Raw genomic sequence first — 18595 nt, 5'->3', positions numbered from 1 at the left:
CACTTCTCAGCCTTTGGGCTCAAATAAGCTATTTGTCTCCATCCCACATGTACACAGAGAAGTTCAGCCATGGGTAGAGTCATAATCACTTGCAAAAAGTGTTGCTATGCTACATGCTTCTAGCACTGCAACCTGCTGAAGCGTTTTAATAAAAGAGAAAAAAAGAAACCTTCATTTGAATGCATTACACAAACAAACACACACACACCCTAGACAATGACATACAATGATGTGGGGATTATCTTTGTGTGTGAGAGTGTGTGAGTGTACGCATGCATACACTTGCGCTTTGTAAGTGTAACTTCCTTTTTATTCTGTAAACCAGGGGTGTCAAACTGCTGGCCAGCGGGACAGACATGTCATCTGGAAGCCGCACCCACCCCATTGCTGGCAATGGCAAAACCGTCCTGATACGTTGCGTGACATCTCGTGATGTCGCGAGTTTGACATGTCTGTGACAGTAGGAATAAGGGGAACTCAGGTAGATAGGGAAGGAGGGGGAGAGGGAGGGGGAGAGAGGGAGAGTTGATAGATAATAAGCATACAAAGAAACTGCTCAATGGGTAGGAGACTGAATTCATTTTTTTAAACTCTGCTCAGCTTGAGAGAGAACTACATGCTTCTCATATTTCAAGGCCAGTAGAAATCAAAATGATTAGAGACCTGCTTCAGATTTATTGATGCAGGGTTATAGGGTGGAAACCAGGTGTAATAGATCTATATGGTTATAATCAGCCTTCTTAATTCTTGTTTATCAAAATTAAAATAAACAGAGAAGTTACAGTTAAGCATATGCTCACTGTATCAAGCTTCAGTAATAAAAAGACCATAGAAGGCTGAGTTCTTACACATTTTGAGCATTTTTTTTCCAAAATAAATGTGACTGTGGTTATAGAATTTAAAAACTACACAGTATGTTTAATGGTTTTTAAAAAATGTTTAGCCTTTTGTATGCTTTCCATAGTATGGTGTACAGTAATGCTATAGTCTTATCATTTTCCCAAAGAACATTTTTTTTAAAAAAAAGAACTGCTTGACATTTTGCATTGTGACGTTTTTGATTTTTTTTTTTATGAAGCCACTAAATTAGAACATGTATTTGTAAAATGAAAAGTTAATTTAAAAATGGAGCAGAATCATTTCTGGCATAGTCAAATTCTCAGTATGTGATATTTTCCTGAATCATTTCAGGAGCAAAATCATATACTGTTTGAAAGAAATATAAGAAGATTGAGAGGAACATAATGTATGAAAAGGCTGGGCTATTCTGTCACCATGTGTAAGCTGTTCAGTTTATCAATATGTCATAGAACATCTGGGACACCATGTGATGGTCCCGGCACCCGTCTGATGGTTCTAAAGTTGATCATAAGATGTCATTTTTGTAGGCATAATTATATAAAAACTGTCAAGGCATATAAGCCAAAGTAATGAGGTAATTGGAAAGCATTTTAAATAAATATCTGCCACTGCATTTGTTTCCAGAATATACACTAGAATTTCAGTCTCTCATTAAAATTAAAATTTCAGTATTTGTTTCTATCATATATCAGTAGTAATAGAAGTTAAAGCAAGAAAAATGTGCCTCTCCCCTTAATATAATTTTAGGTTTTCCACACTCCCAGAGGAAATTGAATATGTGTAGGGTTTTTTTTCTTCTCTTCTTTTTTTAAAAAAGTCATAGAGATTAACCATATGATTCATGAACTGACACCTCAAAATGTTTAATAAAGCAAGAAAAGCCCAGGTGTATAAAGCAAATCTAAAATGAATGCAAAATTAGCTCATTTTTTTCTATCCTGAGACTTTCTCAATATTTGGTAAATTATGTGCTTTCAAGATCTATACGATGTATTCTTTTCTGGAATGGATGGAAACTAAAAATAATATAGGGTTAATTGGAAAATTATGCATACTGGAATTTAATATATTCAATTATATTAATTATATTATACAGAAGCTCTTCCTAAATAGTCACCTTAATCCTGAAACAGAGTTTTTCATTATGCTGTAACCAATCTAATTTCCAAAGGTAACATAACACGTAAATGAACTGTTAGATATACAGTATGTCAACAAGATGTCAGGAGCAGACATTTTATTCATATCTCTTAAGATCCTTTAGCTTTCCAGGTCCATGATAATTAGCCTACTAAAGAACTGGAACTGGTAAATTTCCACAATCTTTAAGAAAAACTTTAAGTCTCAAATCTTTAAGAAAATGGCAGACCAGAATACCTTGAATATTTATAGTTAGGACTGTCCTTTTCAAAGAGATTCTTGGAATCTATTTTCAGAACATTAAAGTAGCCATGTTGTTTTCCAAATTCGTAAGTCTGTTTCAGAAGCTGCTCTTAGTTGTTTCTGCAAGCATATACATATGCAACTCCTTTGTTTTCATGTGTGTATGGAGCGGAATCAAGTAACATAATGACAAAGCGGTGATTGTGTCTATGCATCCTTGAGGAATCAGGATAGACTTAAAAATCACTCCTCAATTTCTTTTTTTCTTTCTACCTTCATTTTCTTCTTCAGATGAAATGTGTTGGTAGTAATTTTGTGTATTTGGGGAGGGACTTATAAATTCCTTCAGCTGAAACCAATTTTCAGTGGTACACAATTTCAACCATTGTTAATTCAGTTACTCAGATTCAATTTCTATAAGCCAGTGATTCTTAACCTTTGCATACAATGCCATCACTCATATTGACCCTGGTTGCTCAGTTTTCCTAACATTTTGTTCCATGACATTAACTGCTATTTCCTTTTTTATTGACAGATCTTACTAAACATATATTTGTGTGTATGTCTGCATCCATTATATATAAACAGTTAAAGCAAATATATTCATATATATTTAATTTGTTAGTTAAAGCATCAGAATGTATCTACATGCAGGCACACTAAGCAGATTATTATAAGAAATATTTTCTTTCTTCACTACAGTTTTCTAATGTGTTTTAGGGTTAGTTTTACCATAAAGGCTGTAAAAGCATAATGGTTGCAATCCTTGCCCTGAAAATAGAAGGTTGCTGATTTGAAATTGAGCATTTTTAATTACCATTCCTCTTTCCTTGAGCTTCCTTTTTTGTTTTTAATTACTCCAGCATTGTATCTTTTGATTGTTTTCTCCAGTCATCTGAAGTAGAAGGGTTTCATCCTCAGTTCTCAAATACCTAAAATAAACTGTGGATCCTCTTGACTTACCAAAAATGAGTGGAGGATTAATAGGGGTCTATTTTTGCTCTCCAGAAATGTTTGCACATCTGTTCTGGTGATGGAACAATGGGGCAGTTTAACTGTTTAGTCTCTTCACTTCTTGCCTCCTCATCCCAGATTAAAGAAAGAAGAACAGAGCTTTGTTGTTACTTTTTTTGAAAAAAGACAAGTAAAAAAAAATGTCAAAAAATAATGGACAGGTAATCTAATAATGTGTGGAAGAGGTTGAATATTTAGTCAATTCTAATAATGCCTTTAATACGTGAGTGTGTGTGAATAAAAGTGAATTTTATATATATATATATATATATATATATATATATATATATATATATATATATATGCAGTCTTATCTCATTAATTGAGCACTTTAAATTCTCGTTTTTCTAAATTTCATATTGGAATACTGATTTTTGAATTGAAAGGTTACTTAAAGCTTAGATAAGGGTAATAAAATGTAGATGACATTCATCTAAAACCATATTTTTTTCCCAAGAAAGCAGAAATAAGCCTAATGTTGACTCTAGAGTATATAGGAGACTTGATATTTAATTTAGAAGTGGTACTTTGCTTTTTTGCTGCTGCTTCTTTATTCAGTAAGAACTGTGAAGAGGGCATAAATATATCTTATAAGTATTCAGATTGCTTTGGCTGGAGTGACTTTTTTCATAGATAGCTGGTGCCGTTTGGACTATGTTCAGAACGTATAGGAAAAGAAGCAACAAATGTCTTTTTAATGGTGTTGTAATTGCCAATCTCATTTAGTGTAATTCTATTTATACTTAACATTTGAGTGGTTTGCTTATTATTTTTTTTCAAGTAATGTATGATTTTAGGGACAGTGGATACTTAAAACATTGTAATTTATACTGAAAAATGAGTTTAAAAATCCAGTTTCCAATAGTGGGGGAAAATCTTGTTTGCTTAGCCCCATCTGGTATGATAAAATAAAACTTAAGACAGAGAGAAAGATTTAAAATATTATAATGATATTTTTTAATGATCCTTCAGGAAGCCAAACTGAGGACCTGGAGACACAGCGTTAAAATACGCATTCTACCTTTTCTCTACCATTTCTTTAATTATTTTTAATCAGAAAATAAATATATATTTTATTAAAATAGTATACACAATTTTAAAATGTTAATTGGCCATTGCTTATCATCTTTTTGAGATAATATTACAATATTATTACAATATTGTATAATATGTAAAATATTTATAATATTTATTAACTTTGAGGGACAGAAGTTAGATTTCCACCATCCAATTTGCCCTTCAATTATGATGCAGCAGAAAAGCAAATGTAAAGTGCAATTGGAAAGGAAATGGAGAAAAAATTATATGAACAGTTCAAATATCATAGGTTAATATGATCATTGCATATAGCTCTTTCAATAATGTCGTTCATCAAATTCTGGATATTTCATAATCAATTTATTGATGCTAAATTATGCTTTAATTTAACAGATTATTTGTTTGAAGTAAATGGCCAGTTTTGATTTACTAAAGATGGCTTTTTGAACACATCATTACAAAATATATCTATAAATCTGCATTTATTATTCAGTCTATATATGCTACTAAAATTCTTGTTCCTATAATCTTTAACTAGGTGAAATAATATATCATAGGACAATAATATTTTAACCATAGTACCTCAAATAGGCTAATGTAGAGGATGTGTCCAAAATTCAGAATGCATGATTCCTCTCAAATTAAAATTGGCAAATTTCATAAAACATTTTGTCACATAAAAATTGTCATAAAATAGTTTGGCATAATAGAAAATGTGATAAAAGATTTATTGTGCTGATGTTTGACTGTACTACACAGTTCAATGTGGGCTATTTTCAAGGCAGAAACATCCCTGAATGTACTCCAACATGTCCAGTGAATGCAGTACATTAGAAGTTCTGTCACTGTTGAAGGTGTTGAGGAATCTGCTAAGGAAATATTTCTAAAGTCACCCACCAGTGTTCATGGGCTGTCTAGTCTATTACAAATTTTCACTCATTTGGAAGCACCATCAGCAAAATGCAAAGTTTAACTGAGATATGATTCTTTTTCTTTGGGTCTGGCCTAAGCATGGTGGCAAAGAAGTCAATTATTGAATGAATGGATGGAAATAATGAAAATAAATGAATGAATAAATGAATGAATGAAAATAATGAAAATGAATGAATGAAAATAATGAAAATGAATGAATGAAAATAATGAAAATGAATGAATGAATGAATTTGTTAGGTTTAAATACATGGCATACATATATCTCAAAATATGTATCACTGACAAAACTTTAAAATGCATAGAATAGGAAAAAATATCTAGAATATACACATCTTAATTCTCCATTAGAGTTGGAGTTTTTTCTTTTCAATTTCTTTCTGGCTCAAAGGTCAGAGCAGTAATGCAAGAAACTGCAATGTTTAGTTTACTTTTCTCGTATTATCTTTTGTGTTTGTGTTCATGGGTATGTTATGAGAACAATATAAGTATTCATTCAATTATTTTCATTGTTTTCATCCATTCATTCAATAATTGACTTCTTTGCCACCATGGGGTCGCAATGGGTCGGACACGACTTCAGAGCTAACAACAACATACATAGAGAATTCAACATACTTGAAATTTATCAGCAGTGTGTGGTATTTTGGGAGGTTTCCCTCTCCCCAATTATGGTAGACTTAGGGTTAAAGTAATCCAAAAATGTCCCTCCTATAATGTTTCATCCCAAGTTGATCTCCTGCATCCTTCCAGAAAATTGGAATATGGCTGGAAGTTACATGCCTCTGATATAGGCAAAGTGTGTATGTGTATGAGTTTTGTTCTATTTTTGTTTGTTTGTTTGTTTTGGTCTTCTCACAGATTTGCTACTCATGATGGTTTCTTACTACTCACTAGTTCATAGCAGTATGCTGTTGAATATAACTTATTGATAATCCATGTGTATTCTTTATGGACTGTGTACAATCATTTAGCGATTTTACTATTAGAGAAAACAAAATTTCAGAGAGAATCACAATCAATGGATTCACACTCAGCTGATCCAGAAAAAAAAGCAGATCCTGAATTTGCAGGAAAATGCTGGGAAGAAAAAAAGAATTCAGCACAAATATTCCCTGGAAAAATCCAGTCAGGTCGTGTAACAGGAGTATATTGTTCCTAAGTGAATTCTGTGATATATTTAACTGTAGCTATGCCAAGTTTTACCTGAAAACATTTTCAAGAGGAAATTTATGCCGACAAACCTAAACATATGATAAGTCAGATGGAATGAAATATATATTTTTGTTGACAAGAGAGCTGTAAATATTATTCTGTGTTCTGGGCAAAGAAAGCTGCTAATCGGTAGTTCATCTTCAGCTCAATAGGAAAGTGAAAAGAAAATTCACATTTCCCTTGTCAATATGAAGCAATTTCACAAGGACTGATATGAATCTTCTTGAATGGTATAAGATCTGCCAACATTTCAAATCATCAGAACTATATTTCCCTTGATAATTGTCATCTGCTACACCGGCCTCGGGCTCAGGGTAGGGGCGGCTGTGTGGCTGTTGTCATGAGGGAGACCTTGTGTCCGCGGGAGGCCACCGTTCCCCAGATAGTCGGGTGTGAGTCTCTCTTTTTGAGATGCGGCCCTGGTGCGCAGTTGGGCTTGCTGCTGGTGTACCTTTCGCCTAGTCACATAGCAGCAGCCCTGCCTGAGCTTCTCGATGTCCTCTCAGGGCTGGTGATTGAGTTCCCGAAACTTATAGTTTTGGGGGACTTCAATCTACCATCGCTGGGAGGATCATCTGAGTTGGCTCGGGAGTTCATGGCTTCCATGATGGCCATGGACCTGACGCAAGTAATTTCGGGACCGACTCATGAGGGAGGCCACACCCTTGACTTAGTTTTCTTATCTGGACGGTGGTTAGATGATCTTGGTGGGGGCTCCCCAATTGTCATGCCCCTGTTATGGACCGATCATCATCTCCTGCGGCTGGTCTTCCATTTTGCCACCCCCCGCCGTGGGTGTGTGGAACCAATTAAATGGTACCGCCTCGATGCTTAATGGATCCCCAGAGGTTCCAGGTGGCGCTGGGGTCTCCACCTGCCTCCCTTGCTCACAGCTCGGCAGACGCCTTAGTGGAAGCCTGGGAAAGGGCAGCCTCTGAGGCTCTTGACCGAGTTGTACCCTTGCAGCCCCTGCCCCGGTGCAGATCCCAGCTGGTTCCAGGCAGTTATATCGGCTTCTTTGAACAAGGGTAGCTTCCCCGCCGTCTTGAAAGAGGCGGTGGTGAGGCCTCTCCTCAAGAAGCCTGCCTTGGACCCAGCTGTATTGAACAACTTTCGTCCCGTCTCCAACCTTCGCTTTCTTGCGAAGGTTGTTGAGAGTGTGGTGGCGCATCAGCTCCCTCTGGTCCTGGATGAAGCGGATTATCTAGACCCGTACCAATCGGGTTTCAGGCCCGGGCACAGCACGGAGACAGCATTGGTCGCGCTGGTGAATGATCTCTGGAAGGCTCGGGACAGGGGACATTCCTCTGTTCTAGTCCTATTAGACCTCTCAGCGGCTTTCGATACCATCGACCATGGTATCTTGCTGCGGCGTCTCAGGGGATTGGGAGTGGGAGGCACGGTCTTACAGTGGTTCTCCTCCTATCTCCAGGGACGTTCGCAGTCGGTGTTGGCAGGAGGGCAGAGGTCGACCGCGAGGTCTCTCGTTTGTGGAGTTCCTCAGGGGTCGGTCCTCTCGCCTCTCCTGTTCAACATCTTTATGAAACCGCTGGGTGAGATCATTCGTGGTTTTGGAGTTGGGTATCATCAGTATGCTGATGATACCCAGCTTTTCCTTTCGACCCCAAACCACCCCAGTGATGCCCTCAATGTGATGTCCCATTGCCTGGAGGCGGTTTGGGTCTGGATGGGGAGGAACAGACTTCAACTCAACCCCGACAAGACTGAGTGGCTTTGCATACCTTCATCCTGGGTTTATTCAGACATTCCACCTCTTGCTATGGGGGGTGAACTATTACCTCCCGTAGATAGGGCTCGCAACTTGGGAGTCCTCCTAGATTCACGGCTCACCTTGGAAGACCACATAGGAGCTGTGACTAGGGGGGCTTTTGCCCAGGTTCGCCTGGTGCGCCAGTTGCGGCCCTATCTAAGCCGGGATGATCTATGCACGGTCACTCATGCGCTCGTGACCTCTCGACTAGACTACTGCAACGCTCTCTACATGAGGCTGCCCTTGAGGACCACCCGGAAGCTCCAACTGGTACAGAATGCAGCCGCGAGAGTTGTGTTGGGAGTCTCCCGATACTCCCACGTTACACCTTTGCTCCGTGAGCTGCATTGGTTACCAGTTGCCTTCCGGGTGACATTCAAGGTACTAGTAATGGTGTTCAAAGCCCTACATGGCAGGGGTCCGGAGTACCTTAGGGAACACCTGCTGCCGGCATCGACTTCCCTCCGCCCTGTGCGTTCCCACAGAGAGGGCCTCCTCAGGGTGCCACCGGTCAGAGAATGTTGACTGGTGGCCCCCAGGGGGAGATCCTTCTCTGTGGGCGCCCCGGAGCTATGGAATCAGCTACCGGTTGAGCTCCGGACGGCGCCCGATCTTCGCTCCTTTCGCCGCGATCTAAAAACATACTTTTTTGAACAAGCTGGCCTGGCCTGATGAGGGGATTGGGGGGTGTTTGTTATTGTTATTTTATTGGGGTTTTAAGATGTATTTTAGTATATGGGCATTTATTTAATCATTTTTTTAACTTTTGTAATCCTGTATTTTTATTCTTGCCCTGTTCACCGCCCTGAGTCCTTCGGGAGAAGGGCGGTATAGAAATATTATTAAATTAAATTAAATTAAATTAATTTTCCATCCTGCTCAGCCTGTAATGGATATGGATTATTTCCTTTGGCAACTGAGACAGTTTGTTTATATATATATATATATATATATATATATATATATATATATATATATATATATATATATATATATATATATATATATATATATATATATATATATATATATATGTATACAGTAGTCACAACAGTGACAGCTCATATTTGTGTAAATTTTTAAATTGCTAACAAAGAATTAAAGGGAGACTGATATGCATTTCAAACTTATTTGTTTTCATCAGTCAGCCATACCCTTCTGAGATTCAAACATGGGCTGATTGCACATTAGGCAGTTGTTTTAACCTCTAGGCCACAAGCTCTATCTCACTTTGTTAGCTGAGAAGCAAGGGAGATATGTGTTAAATGCTTGTTAACTATTTAGATTACCTTGCTTGGCCCCAAACATGGGACAAATCTTTATTTCCTGTTTCGGAAAGGTCGGCAGTTTGGCGGGTCGAATCCCAAGTGCCGCGTAACAGAGTGAGCGCCTGTTACTCGTCCCAGCTTCTGCCCACCTAGCAGTTCGAAAGCACGTAAAAATGCAAGTAGAAAAATAGGGACCACTACGGTGGGAAGGTAACAGCGTTCCGTGCGCCTTTGGCGTCTAGTCATGCCGGCCACATGACCACGGAGACGTCCTCGGACAAGCGCTGGCTCTTCGGCTTTGAAACGGAGATGAGCACCGGCCCCTAGAGTTGGAAACGACTAGCACGCATGTGCGGGGGAACCTTTACCTTTACCTTTAGCAGCATAAAATCACAAACAATAATGCAACTGAAATGCCAAATGGACAAACCATGAAGAGCCATCAGAATGAAGCTTGCATGTATCTGGGCATTTTGCACTTGGATAGCATTAAGCATTGGCAAATTAAAAATGTGAGGAGTAAAGAATACATCTAAATAATGAGAAACTTGCTGAAAACAAAATTGAACAGTGGAAACACCACCAGAGCCATCAATACCCAGACCATACCTGTGATATGAAGTGGAATTCTTAACCGAATACAAGATGAAAACAATATTAAAACAAGAAAATGGATGACTGTTCAGTGTGCATTATATCCCTATAGTAATATTGATAGATTACACCTGCCATGCAGAAATGGGGGTTGAAGTTTATAACAAGTCAAACAAACAGTTGAAGAAGAAAAGCATGTATTGTGTGATGTAAAAGACAGCAATGTAATACAAACACAAAATGAATGTTGGCAAGGAAAAGCATGAAATGGTCAATTTCTACAAAAGATCAAGAGGAGCATTAAAAAATTTAAAACATGAAAAAAAGCAACTGAATGCTTAATTTTGGCTGCAGCTGTGATTTCACATTTTTGTGTATATAGTAACAATCATAAATATCTAAACAGTCTAAACCACCCAGCTAAGTGAGCAACCAAACATAATAAGGAATCAAACAACACCTGCCTGTTCCAGGTCCTTGGGAAAGACTTGATAGATGGACAAAAATGCCAAAAATCCATCCTAAACCTCTGACTGAGTGTGTGATCAACAGTAATTTAATTCCCAGGCCTTTAAGGCCTTTCAAAATCCCCGTAGGGTGAGAATCCCGAATCACAGGGTTAACCTCATTCCTGAGGTATGTGGACTTCCTCCCACAGAGGCTTTTAAGAACACTTTGAAATGATATGAAGACCTTGGTCAGGGGTGTCAAAGTGCTGGCCCACAGGCCGGTTTCATCATACTGAAGCCGTGCCCACCCCATTGCCAGCAATGCAAAAAAAAAAGAGTCACAATACGTCACAACATGTCACGTGATGTGGTGAGTTTGACGCCCTTGGTTGACTGGTTGGTTGGTTGGATGGTTACTTCATGAAAATAAGACAATGTTAAATGGGATATGTGGGAAGCAAGCAAGTATAAGGAAAAGTGTCTAAGTTTCCTTTTCTTTCTACGTATTATTAGTTGACATTTTTATTCACAGTGTTACTTATTGGAAAGTGGAAGGAAAGGGAAGGTAAATGTTATCCTGGCCTAAGCTTCCTCCTTTCATTGCCTTTTTCATTCACTGCTCCATTCTCATGCATACATAAACACATGTAGACTTGTAAGAAGGTTATAATGGAAGAGAGATAAATTTTGGTCTTAATTTTCTATGGTTCATCAGCTCCTCTGCTACCAGAGAATAATTCTTAGGGGTCCATGAGGAAGTTGGAATCAAAGGAGAAAATAAAGTGTTAGTACAACCTTCCAGCTTAAAAATGCAGCCTTCTAAAACAGGGGTTTCTTCTTCTCCCTTTCCCTCTCCCTGTGTTTGTGGCTCTCTGTGTGTAAAGGTAAAATAGTCTTAGGACTTTTTTTCATTTTTTTTACTATTTTTACAGTATAAAGCTTATCAAAATATAAAATAGAAATGAAAATGAAAATAGTTGGAAAATGTAGGGTAAAGGGGAGGAAAAAGAAAGAAAAGCAATGACTTTTGACTCTTTTTAAGCCAGTAGAATAAAATAGCACAGCCTCAACTTTTTACTTTTTTTATTTTTACATACTTAACATGCAATGGCCAATTCTATAACAACAAACTCATCTAATCAGCAAAACCCCAAATCAAAGTTTTTTTTTCCATCCAATGAACATAGGCCAGTAATGCTTTCCAAGCAGAAACAAAGTTGGATGTAGTCTTTTCTTTGATTAGAGCAGTTAATTTAAAATGGTGTCTTAGCTCTTGTAGAAGTTTAAAGCAGCGTTTTCCAACCTTAGGAACTTGAAGATGCGTGGACTTCAACTCCCAGAATTCCCCAGCCAGCTATGCTGGCTGGGGAATTCTGGGAGTTGAAGTCCACGCATCTTCAAGTTCCTAAGGTTGGGAAACGCTGGTTTAAAGTACCTAAGTGCTCCTTTATATACCTTTTTTTTTCTATTGAGGGATGGAGTTAAGGAGCAAAATGTGTCCCTGTGTTAAATCTCAGAGATAAAAGTCTCCTACATCAAATTAATTGTTGTGATCTGGAAAATAAGTGATGATCTATTAAGACAGAGAATCATATCTGCCAGTAGCCAAGATGAGGTATCTTTGTGCCTCCTGCTTCCAATCAATCAAAAAGTCAATTTTCATTAAAATGTAATAATTACAGCTATAGGTTTTTTTTAAAATTAATGGTTGAATAACAGGTGTAGTTATTAAAATTCCTATTTTAATTGTTTGTTACATCTTAAAATACCACAATTTTGAATACCATCCAAATAGGTTTATTTCTGGGCTGAGATTTAAGCTCTGGAGAAAAAAAGAACTTTAGATAATGTTAAAGTTTGCTCTGAGTGGAACAGCTTATAAACCCAGGAAAATAAAGTGCAAGGGACAATAGTTGTTTAGTACACAGGTTGCTAAATACAGATTGTTAATCTGTATTATTTGTAATTCCTAGGCAATTTCCAGAATTTAATGGGCAAGATGCATATAACATCTAAATGGTGTTGAATGAGGCTCTGCAAGTTTAAGTGGATTTAACTTACATGTTAGGAAGTATAATTTGATATTTCAGCCAGGGACAACAAAAGCAGTGTTAAAATGCTGTTAATAGCATTTTAAGATACAGCCTAATTAGTCTGTACGTAATTTGCCTCTAAATTAGATATTGCCACACAGAGTCTAAAATGCAATGTAGACTTTTAAGTGGTTGGTTCCAACATGTAGTTGAATTACCAGGGAGCCAGAACAGGGGGAATTTAAAAGGAAGCATTAGTATTATAATCAACTTGCCAAGTAATAATATGGTTATAAAATTCAAAGAAATTCTGTTTTATTTGTTCAGCAAAAATAGTACAGAAATTAAATGCCTTATTCATTAAAATGCATCTACTAGTTAAGTAGGGTTGTTGTTATGGTTGATAATTATACTTAGGAAAGTATAAAATATGCTTTTTAGGAAAAGGAAAATTTGATAATTTATCAGAACTTGATTATATTAATTAAAGAATACTGAATTAATACAGGGCTAAAATGCCACAAGTATATAACCATTGAATATATTATTCAATGAGCAATTTTGTAAGTCATGTTACTTCTCCTTTTTATTTATTCCAATGCAATGGAATATTGGAAATAAATCACTTAAAGGGACTTTTGACTGTGTATTATTAATGCTGATTTTTCTGGTGTAAGTCTCTCCCCTTGTTTATATGATCAAGAGAATAACTTTTGCTACTCACCCTATGTTTCTTAGTCATCATTGAATGGAAAAAAAACCCAAAACTTTGATTTGGGGTTTTGCTGATTACATGAGTTTGTTGTTATAGAATTGACCATTGCATGTTAAGTATGTAAAAATAAAAAGTAAAAAGTTGAGGCTGTGCTATTTTATTCTACTGGGTTAAAAAGAGTCAAAAGTCAGATGTAACAATGAGGGCATAAACAGAAACATGTAGTAAGAGTAGAATCCAACTAAGCTTTCTTATAATGCTTACTGTCTTTGGATTCACAGCTGGCTGGAATAACTTCTTGGCACTACCTCTAGAACAGGAATCAGCAGACCTTTTCTTTCAACAGCCAAATCCTGTCTGATTTCTGCTTCTGCAGCCATGGCTAGCAGTTCTGCAGGCCAAGGAGCATGGCAGCCAGCAAGGATACCATTGACAGTGCTTGTCTACCAGCAAGGATACCATTGATAGGATTCCCTACTCCTGCCCCTCATCTCCGCCCCTCACCCTAGGAGCTCAGCTGAGGAGGGCCATATAAAAACATAAAGTTAACCAGGTTTGACTTGTAGGCCATAGTTGGCAGAATCCTGTTCTAGAACTTTGTTAGTTGACTGTCTTCCTTCCTCCACATATTTCTCTTCTGTGACAGAACACCTCCATTTGCTTAATCTTACGGAAAGTTCCAGGATAGAAAGGATGCTGAACAATGTTTGTTGTAATGAGGGGGATAAATCACCATTAAATATATTTTATTATAATCTATATGTTATATGTACTTACCTAGGATTCAGAATATTCCCCTGAGATCAGAGAGCCCCATCACATTAGCCTTTTGTAAGGCATTTAAAATCTGGCTGTTCCCCAGGCTGTTTCTCCAGGCATTTGGTCTGGGACATTAAACATCTATGCTGATTAAGTGGTTGTTGATGTGTTGTTGCCTGGTGTTTTTCCTTGATGTTGGTTATTTGATGGTTTATTATTTCATGATATTTAGGTTTTAGCTTTGTATGCCGCCCAAAGTCAGTTGCTGACAAGGACAGTCATATCATCAATCAATCAATTGTGCAAATTTCAAAATGCTGCTTCTGAGTTAAAAGGAAGAAAGTGGGTGCAGGATGAAAGTTTATGAAGAGGACTGAAAGCTGTGAATAGTGTATTATGATAAGCATATTATAAAGAAGCATTATCAACAGTCATCCTTAGAGCATAGCTATAGCCTCCTATGTATTTGTTCAACAAAGCAATATGAAAAAAAATAAAAATAAATTGGTTGACTGTTTGGCACAATTAGTGAAATCACATCTTGGATTCCAAATGGCAGTAATATGGTAAAATTTTTGGAATCTCTTTACTATTAAACAGTAGTTGTTCAGATTTTTGCAAGATTTAAATGAGGAATCAGTTTAGTATTGTTACATAATCACAAAAGAACGAATTCCAATCCCCTTTGAATGCCATTGGCCCTTATCTAGTTCTGTCCAGGTGGAAACCATTAGGCTGAGAAGATTCCTGTGCATAGGTTTAAGAATAAAGCCATAAATTACAACCTTCATGTTTGGACCTGGTTTTTCACACTTAACAGATACTTCAGCATATGCTTAGTTTGTAAATCTTCCTGTATTATAACTTCTTTTCTCAAAATAGAGCAATTTTAAATTGCATGTTGCATCCGTCATAAAATATATTAATGCAGTAATTAGTATATACAACTATGATCAAATTGTTTAAAAGTGGCTTATATAGATTATATTTGCTAGGACTAATAAATATAGAGCAATAGAATTGGAAGGGACCTTGGAGGTCTTCTAGTCCAACTGCCTATTCAGGCAGACAAGTGGTTGTCCAATCTCTTCTTAAAATCCTCCAGTAATTGAGCATTCACAACTTCTGAAGGCAAACCATTCCACTGATTGATTGTTCTAACTGTCAGGAAAATTATCCTCAGTTCTAGATTGGTTCTCTTTATATACTAGGAATACATTGCAATACCACTGGGCATTGGTATATAGTGAATAAAAATCCTCCCAATCCATTCCCTGTGTTGCCATTTAAAATATCAAATTGTGAGCTATGAGACATGCTTAAACAGGGCAACTGTCTCTGCTTGTAGACATCTGAAATACAATATAGCGTCTCACCTCAATACATTTTCTGCACTCATACTGACAGAAATGGCATACTCTGGAACCTTCTGGTCAAGGAATTCCCTCTAGCAGGGTCCAGGAGAAGAACCTTTTCATCCATGGCTCCCACCTTCTGAATCATCAGGCCCTTTGGGGTGAGATCTGCCCCCATCCTTTTGGCCTTCTGAAAGGGCCTTAAAACCTTTTTCTGGCGATTGGCCTGGGGCTGATAGAGGCATTCCATACTGCAGGCAATGAGAGAAGATTCTACGTCCACCCCATTTGAATTTTGCTTGCTTCCTTCCTTAGGTAAAGGTAAAGGTAAAGGTTCCCCCGCACATGCGTGCTAGTCGTTTCCGACTCTAGGGGCCGGTGCTCATCTCCGTTTCAAAGCCGAAGAGCCAGCGCTTGTCTGAGGACGTCTCCGTGGTCATGTGGCCGGCATGACTAGACGCCAAAGGCGCACGGAACGCTGTTACCTTCCCACCGGAGTGGTCCCTATTTTTCTACTTGCATTTTTACGTGGTTTCGAACTGCTAGGTTGGCAGAAGCTGGGACGAGTAACAGGCGCTCACTCTGTTATGCGGCACTCGGGATTCGACCCGCCAAACTGCCAACCTTCTGATCGACAAGCTCAGCGTCCTAACCCACCGAGCCACCGCGTCCCTTTCCTTCCTTAGCCATCTTTATTAATTTTAATGTAAATATCTATTATAATTTTTATATTGTTGTTTTTTACTTTGTTATGTTGTCTAGAGTTGCCTGATGGTGAGATAGGTGGCATATAAATTTAATAAACAAATAATAAAGAAAACAGCAGAATAAAATGGATTAAGAAAAGGAAATGTCAAAGTAGATTCCCAGTCATGTTGTAAGATTGACTTATCTTATGTCTCTTTCTCTGAGTAAAAGGTGGTTCAGTTTACCTTTTGCCTAAATAGATGTTTCCTGTAACTATCAATTTAATAAACTTATGGAATTATTGGCAGTCAATGAGTGAGTTTTCCTTCATGTTTTTCTTTAAACTATTCATGCAGTAAAATCCATAGTTTAACACAGTATACTTTACATGCTGTGTGAAGATCTTATTTATGGGCCGACACTTTCTTATGCGGCCATTCCATAATGCTCCATATGCATTGATTATTCATAATTGCAATTCCTCAAGGATTTGTGAAGTTTGTTTTCCCCGTCACTTGCTTCTATTTTTTAGCTGACCATTATGATGTAAACCATGAGGGGAATTATACGTGGTTTTGTTGGTCTATGACTCCTTTGTAATACATTAATCCTTGTTTAAATATTAACTCTTAATGATAAGCGGCAAGAGCTGAATTTTGTTTGTGTTTTGTTTGCTTTTTACTGTACGTTAAGATTGAGAAGGTCACAGTGCTTTTTTATATTTTAAATGTATAATTTTACCAAAAATAAAATAAATTATGCAAGCATAGTAGCTTTGAATTTGTTACAGGTTTTTGTGATTCGTATTTCTTACAGCATAATTCACTTTTATGATCAGACTCATATAGTTCTGTGAAAATATTTGATGAAAATCATAACTACTAATAGTATTACTATGAAACATTGCATCCTTTAAAGTGTAATATTATTGTCTCTATTACAGTAGGATACTTTAATCTGAATTTCCCCCAACTTTGAAGAAATGAACTGAAAGGCAAGAAACACATGTCATCAAAACGGGCAGGGCAAGTTATTACATATACTACATATGTAGTATATTTCCACATATAAACATGTGGTTGAGTAATGAAACATCAACAAGCAAACAACCAAGCTCAGAGAGCACCAAACATTCCACAGAATATAACAGCATTTTTTAAAAAAGAAAAATCCATTTCAGTTTGACTAAATTTTATTTAAATAGTTTATTATGCAGTTTATGTAATTCTCATAGAATTAATAGCACCAACTCTTTCAGATGTATAATACTGTTCAGCTAGTATTATTTCAATGATTTGTTATGTTGAAGTAATAACTAATTCAATATTCTTTTCACTATGACAGATATACAGCATATGGCAGTTGACTGGCTTACGGGCAACTTCTATTTTGTGGATCATACTATACATACGATCTTTGTATGCAACTTTAATGGAACAGTGTGTGTGACCCTGATTGATCTTGATCTTCATAATCCCATGGCAGTTGCTGTGGATCCCAGTGTGGGGTAAGATGTTTAGAAATATAAAATATTTATTTAATATAATATTTATATTTCCATATGAAAAAGAAAAAAAATGGCTACTGTAGTTATTTCTCACTTGGAATGAATGGTTGTTCATTAAAATTAAATAAAATTTGTATTGATTTGAACAAAAAATTATCTGACTCACTCTCTCTCTCTCTGTCCATCTCTATTCATCCTTTTATATAAAATACAAGAGAAAGAGATGGTATGGTAGAATATATTTATTAGGCCATATCCAAAGCAGCAAGCAGTTAGACTGATCCCTTTAAAAAAATTACAAGCTTATAGTTTTGAATAATAGTTACCTTTCTATGCTACCCAGAAAATCTGATTTTGAAATGTGATGTTGAAAGAAATATATTGTGTATGATATTAAGGAAGAAACATTTTGTTCAAGTTTTATTTAAAAAATCTAGTAATATGACTAAGTTGTTGAACACATTCCTTTTTACCTTAGTTAAAGTACGGCAGCCATTTTTCTAGAATACTGTGATTCTTAAGCCTTACAGCAGCAAGTAGGGGAGAAAAAATGCATTTTTTAAAACTCAGTTCGTGGCTGGTTGCTGGATATAAGAGATCTGCAGTGCTATCTGCCATACATTTACTTAACAGTAAGCATCAGTGAAATTGGTGGGATCTATTTGCAGATGTTTCCAGCTGTGTATGACTATAAAGGTTGGTAAGGGGTTTATCTTACTTTCATTTCTGAAATCCACAACTAATATTTATTTCTTCCTCTGTCCCTATTGCTATTGTGTGGTTTACAACTGCTTGCATGTTCTTAATACAATAGAAAAGAAGAAAATTGTCTTCCTGTGATTTGAAAGAGATGTTATTTTGAATGTGAGCTGTTGTGATTTTAAAACATGCTTAAATTACAGAGCAATTATAGTTACAGAAATGACAAGGTGGAACTTGCTTCCATTGTCCTAATACTAAACTCTTGCATTAGATATTCTTTTATTGGAGAAGTGCACACACATTCTTAGGACCAC

At 36.9% G+C, this 18595-nt stretch overlaps 1 protein-coding gene across 1 annotated transcript in view; it reads left to right on the top strand.

Moving 5' to 3' along the window:
• The window catches only part of LRP1B (LDL receptor related protein 1B), a gene marked incomplete at both ends in the record, with an annotated part of 936568 nt that overhangs the window by 563262 nt on the left and 354711 nt on the right, over positions 1 to 18595 (top strand). The window contains 1 exon segment of the mRNA XM_083348746.1: positions 17417 to 17579. Within this exon segment, the coding sequence (XP_083204872.1) occupies positions 17417 to 17579 (163 nt within the window).

The sequence above is a fragment of the Vipera ursinii genome, assembly GCF_947247035.1.
Source record: "Vipera ursinii genome assembly, chromosome: 1".
Lineage (NCBI taxonomy): Eukaryota > Metazoa > Chordata > Lepidosauria > Squamata > Viperidae > Vipera > Vipera ursinii.
The sequence above is the reverse complement of the archived record's forward strand: the minus strand, read 5'-3'. Positions and strand labels throughout refer to the sequence as shown.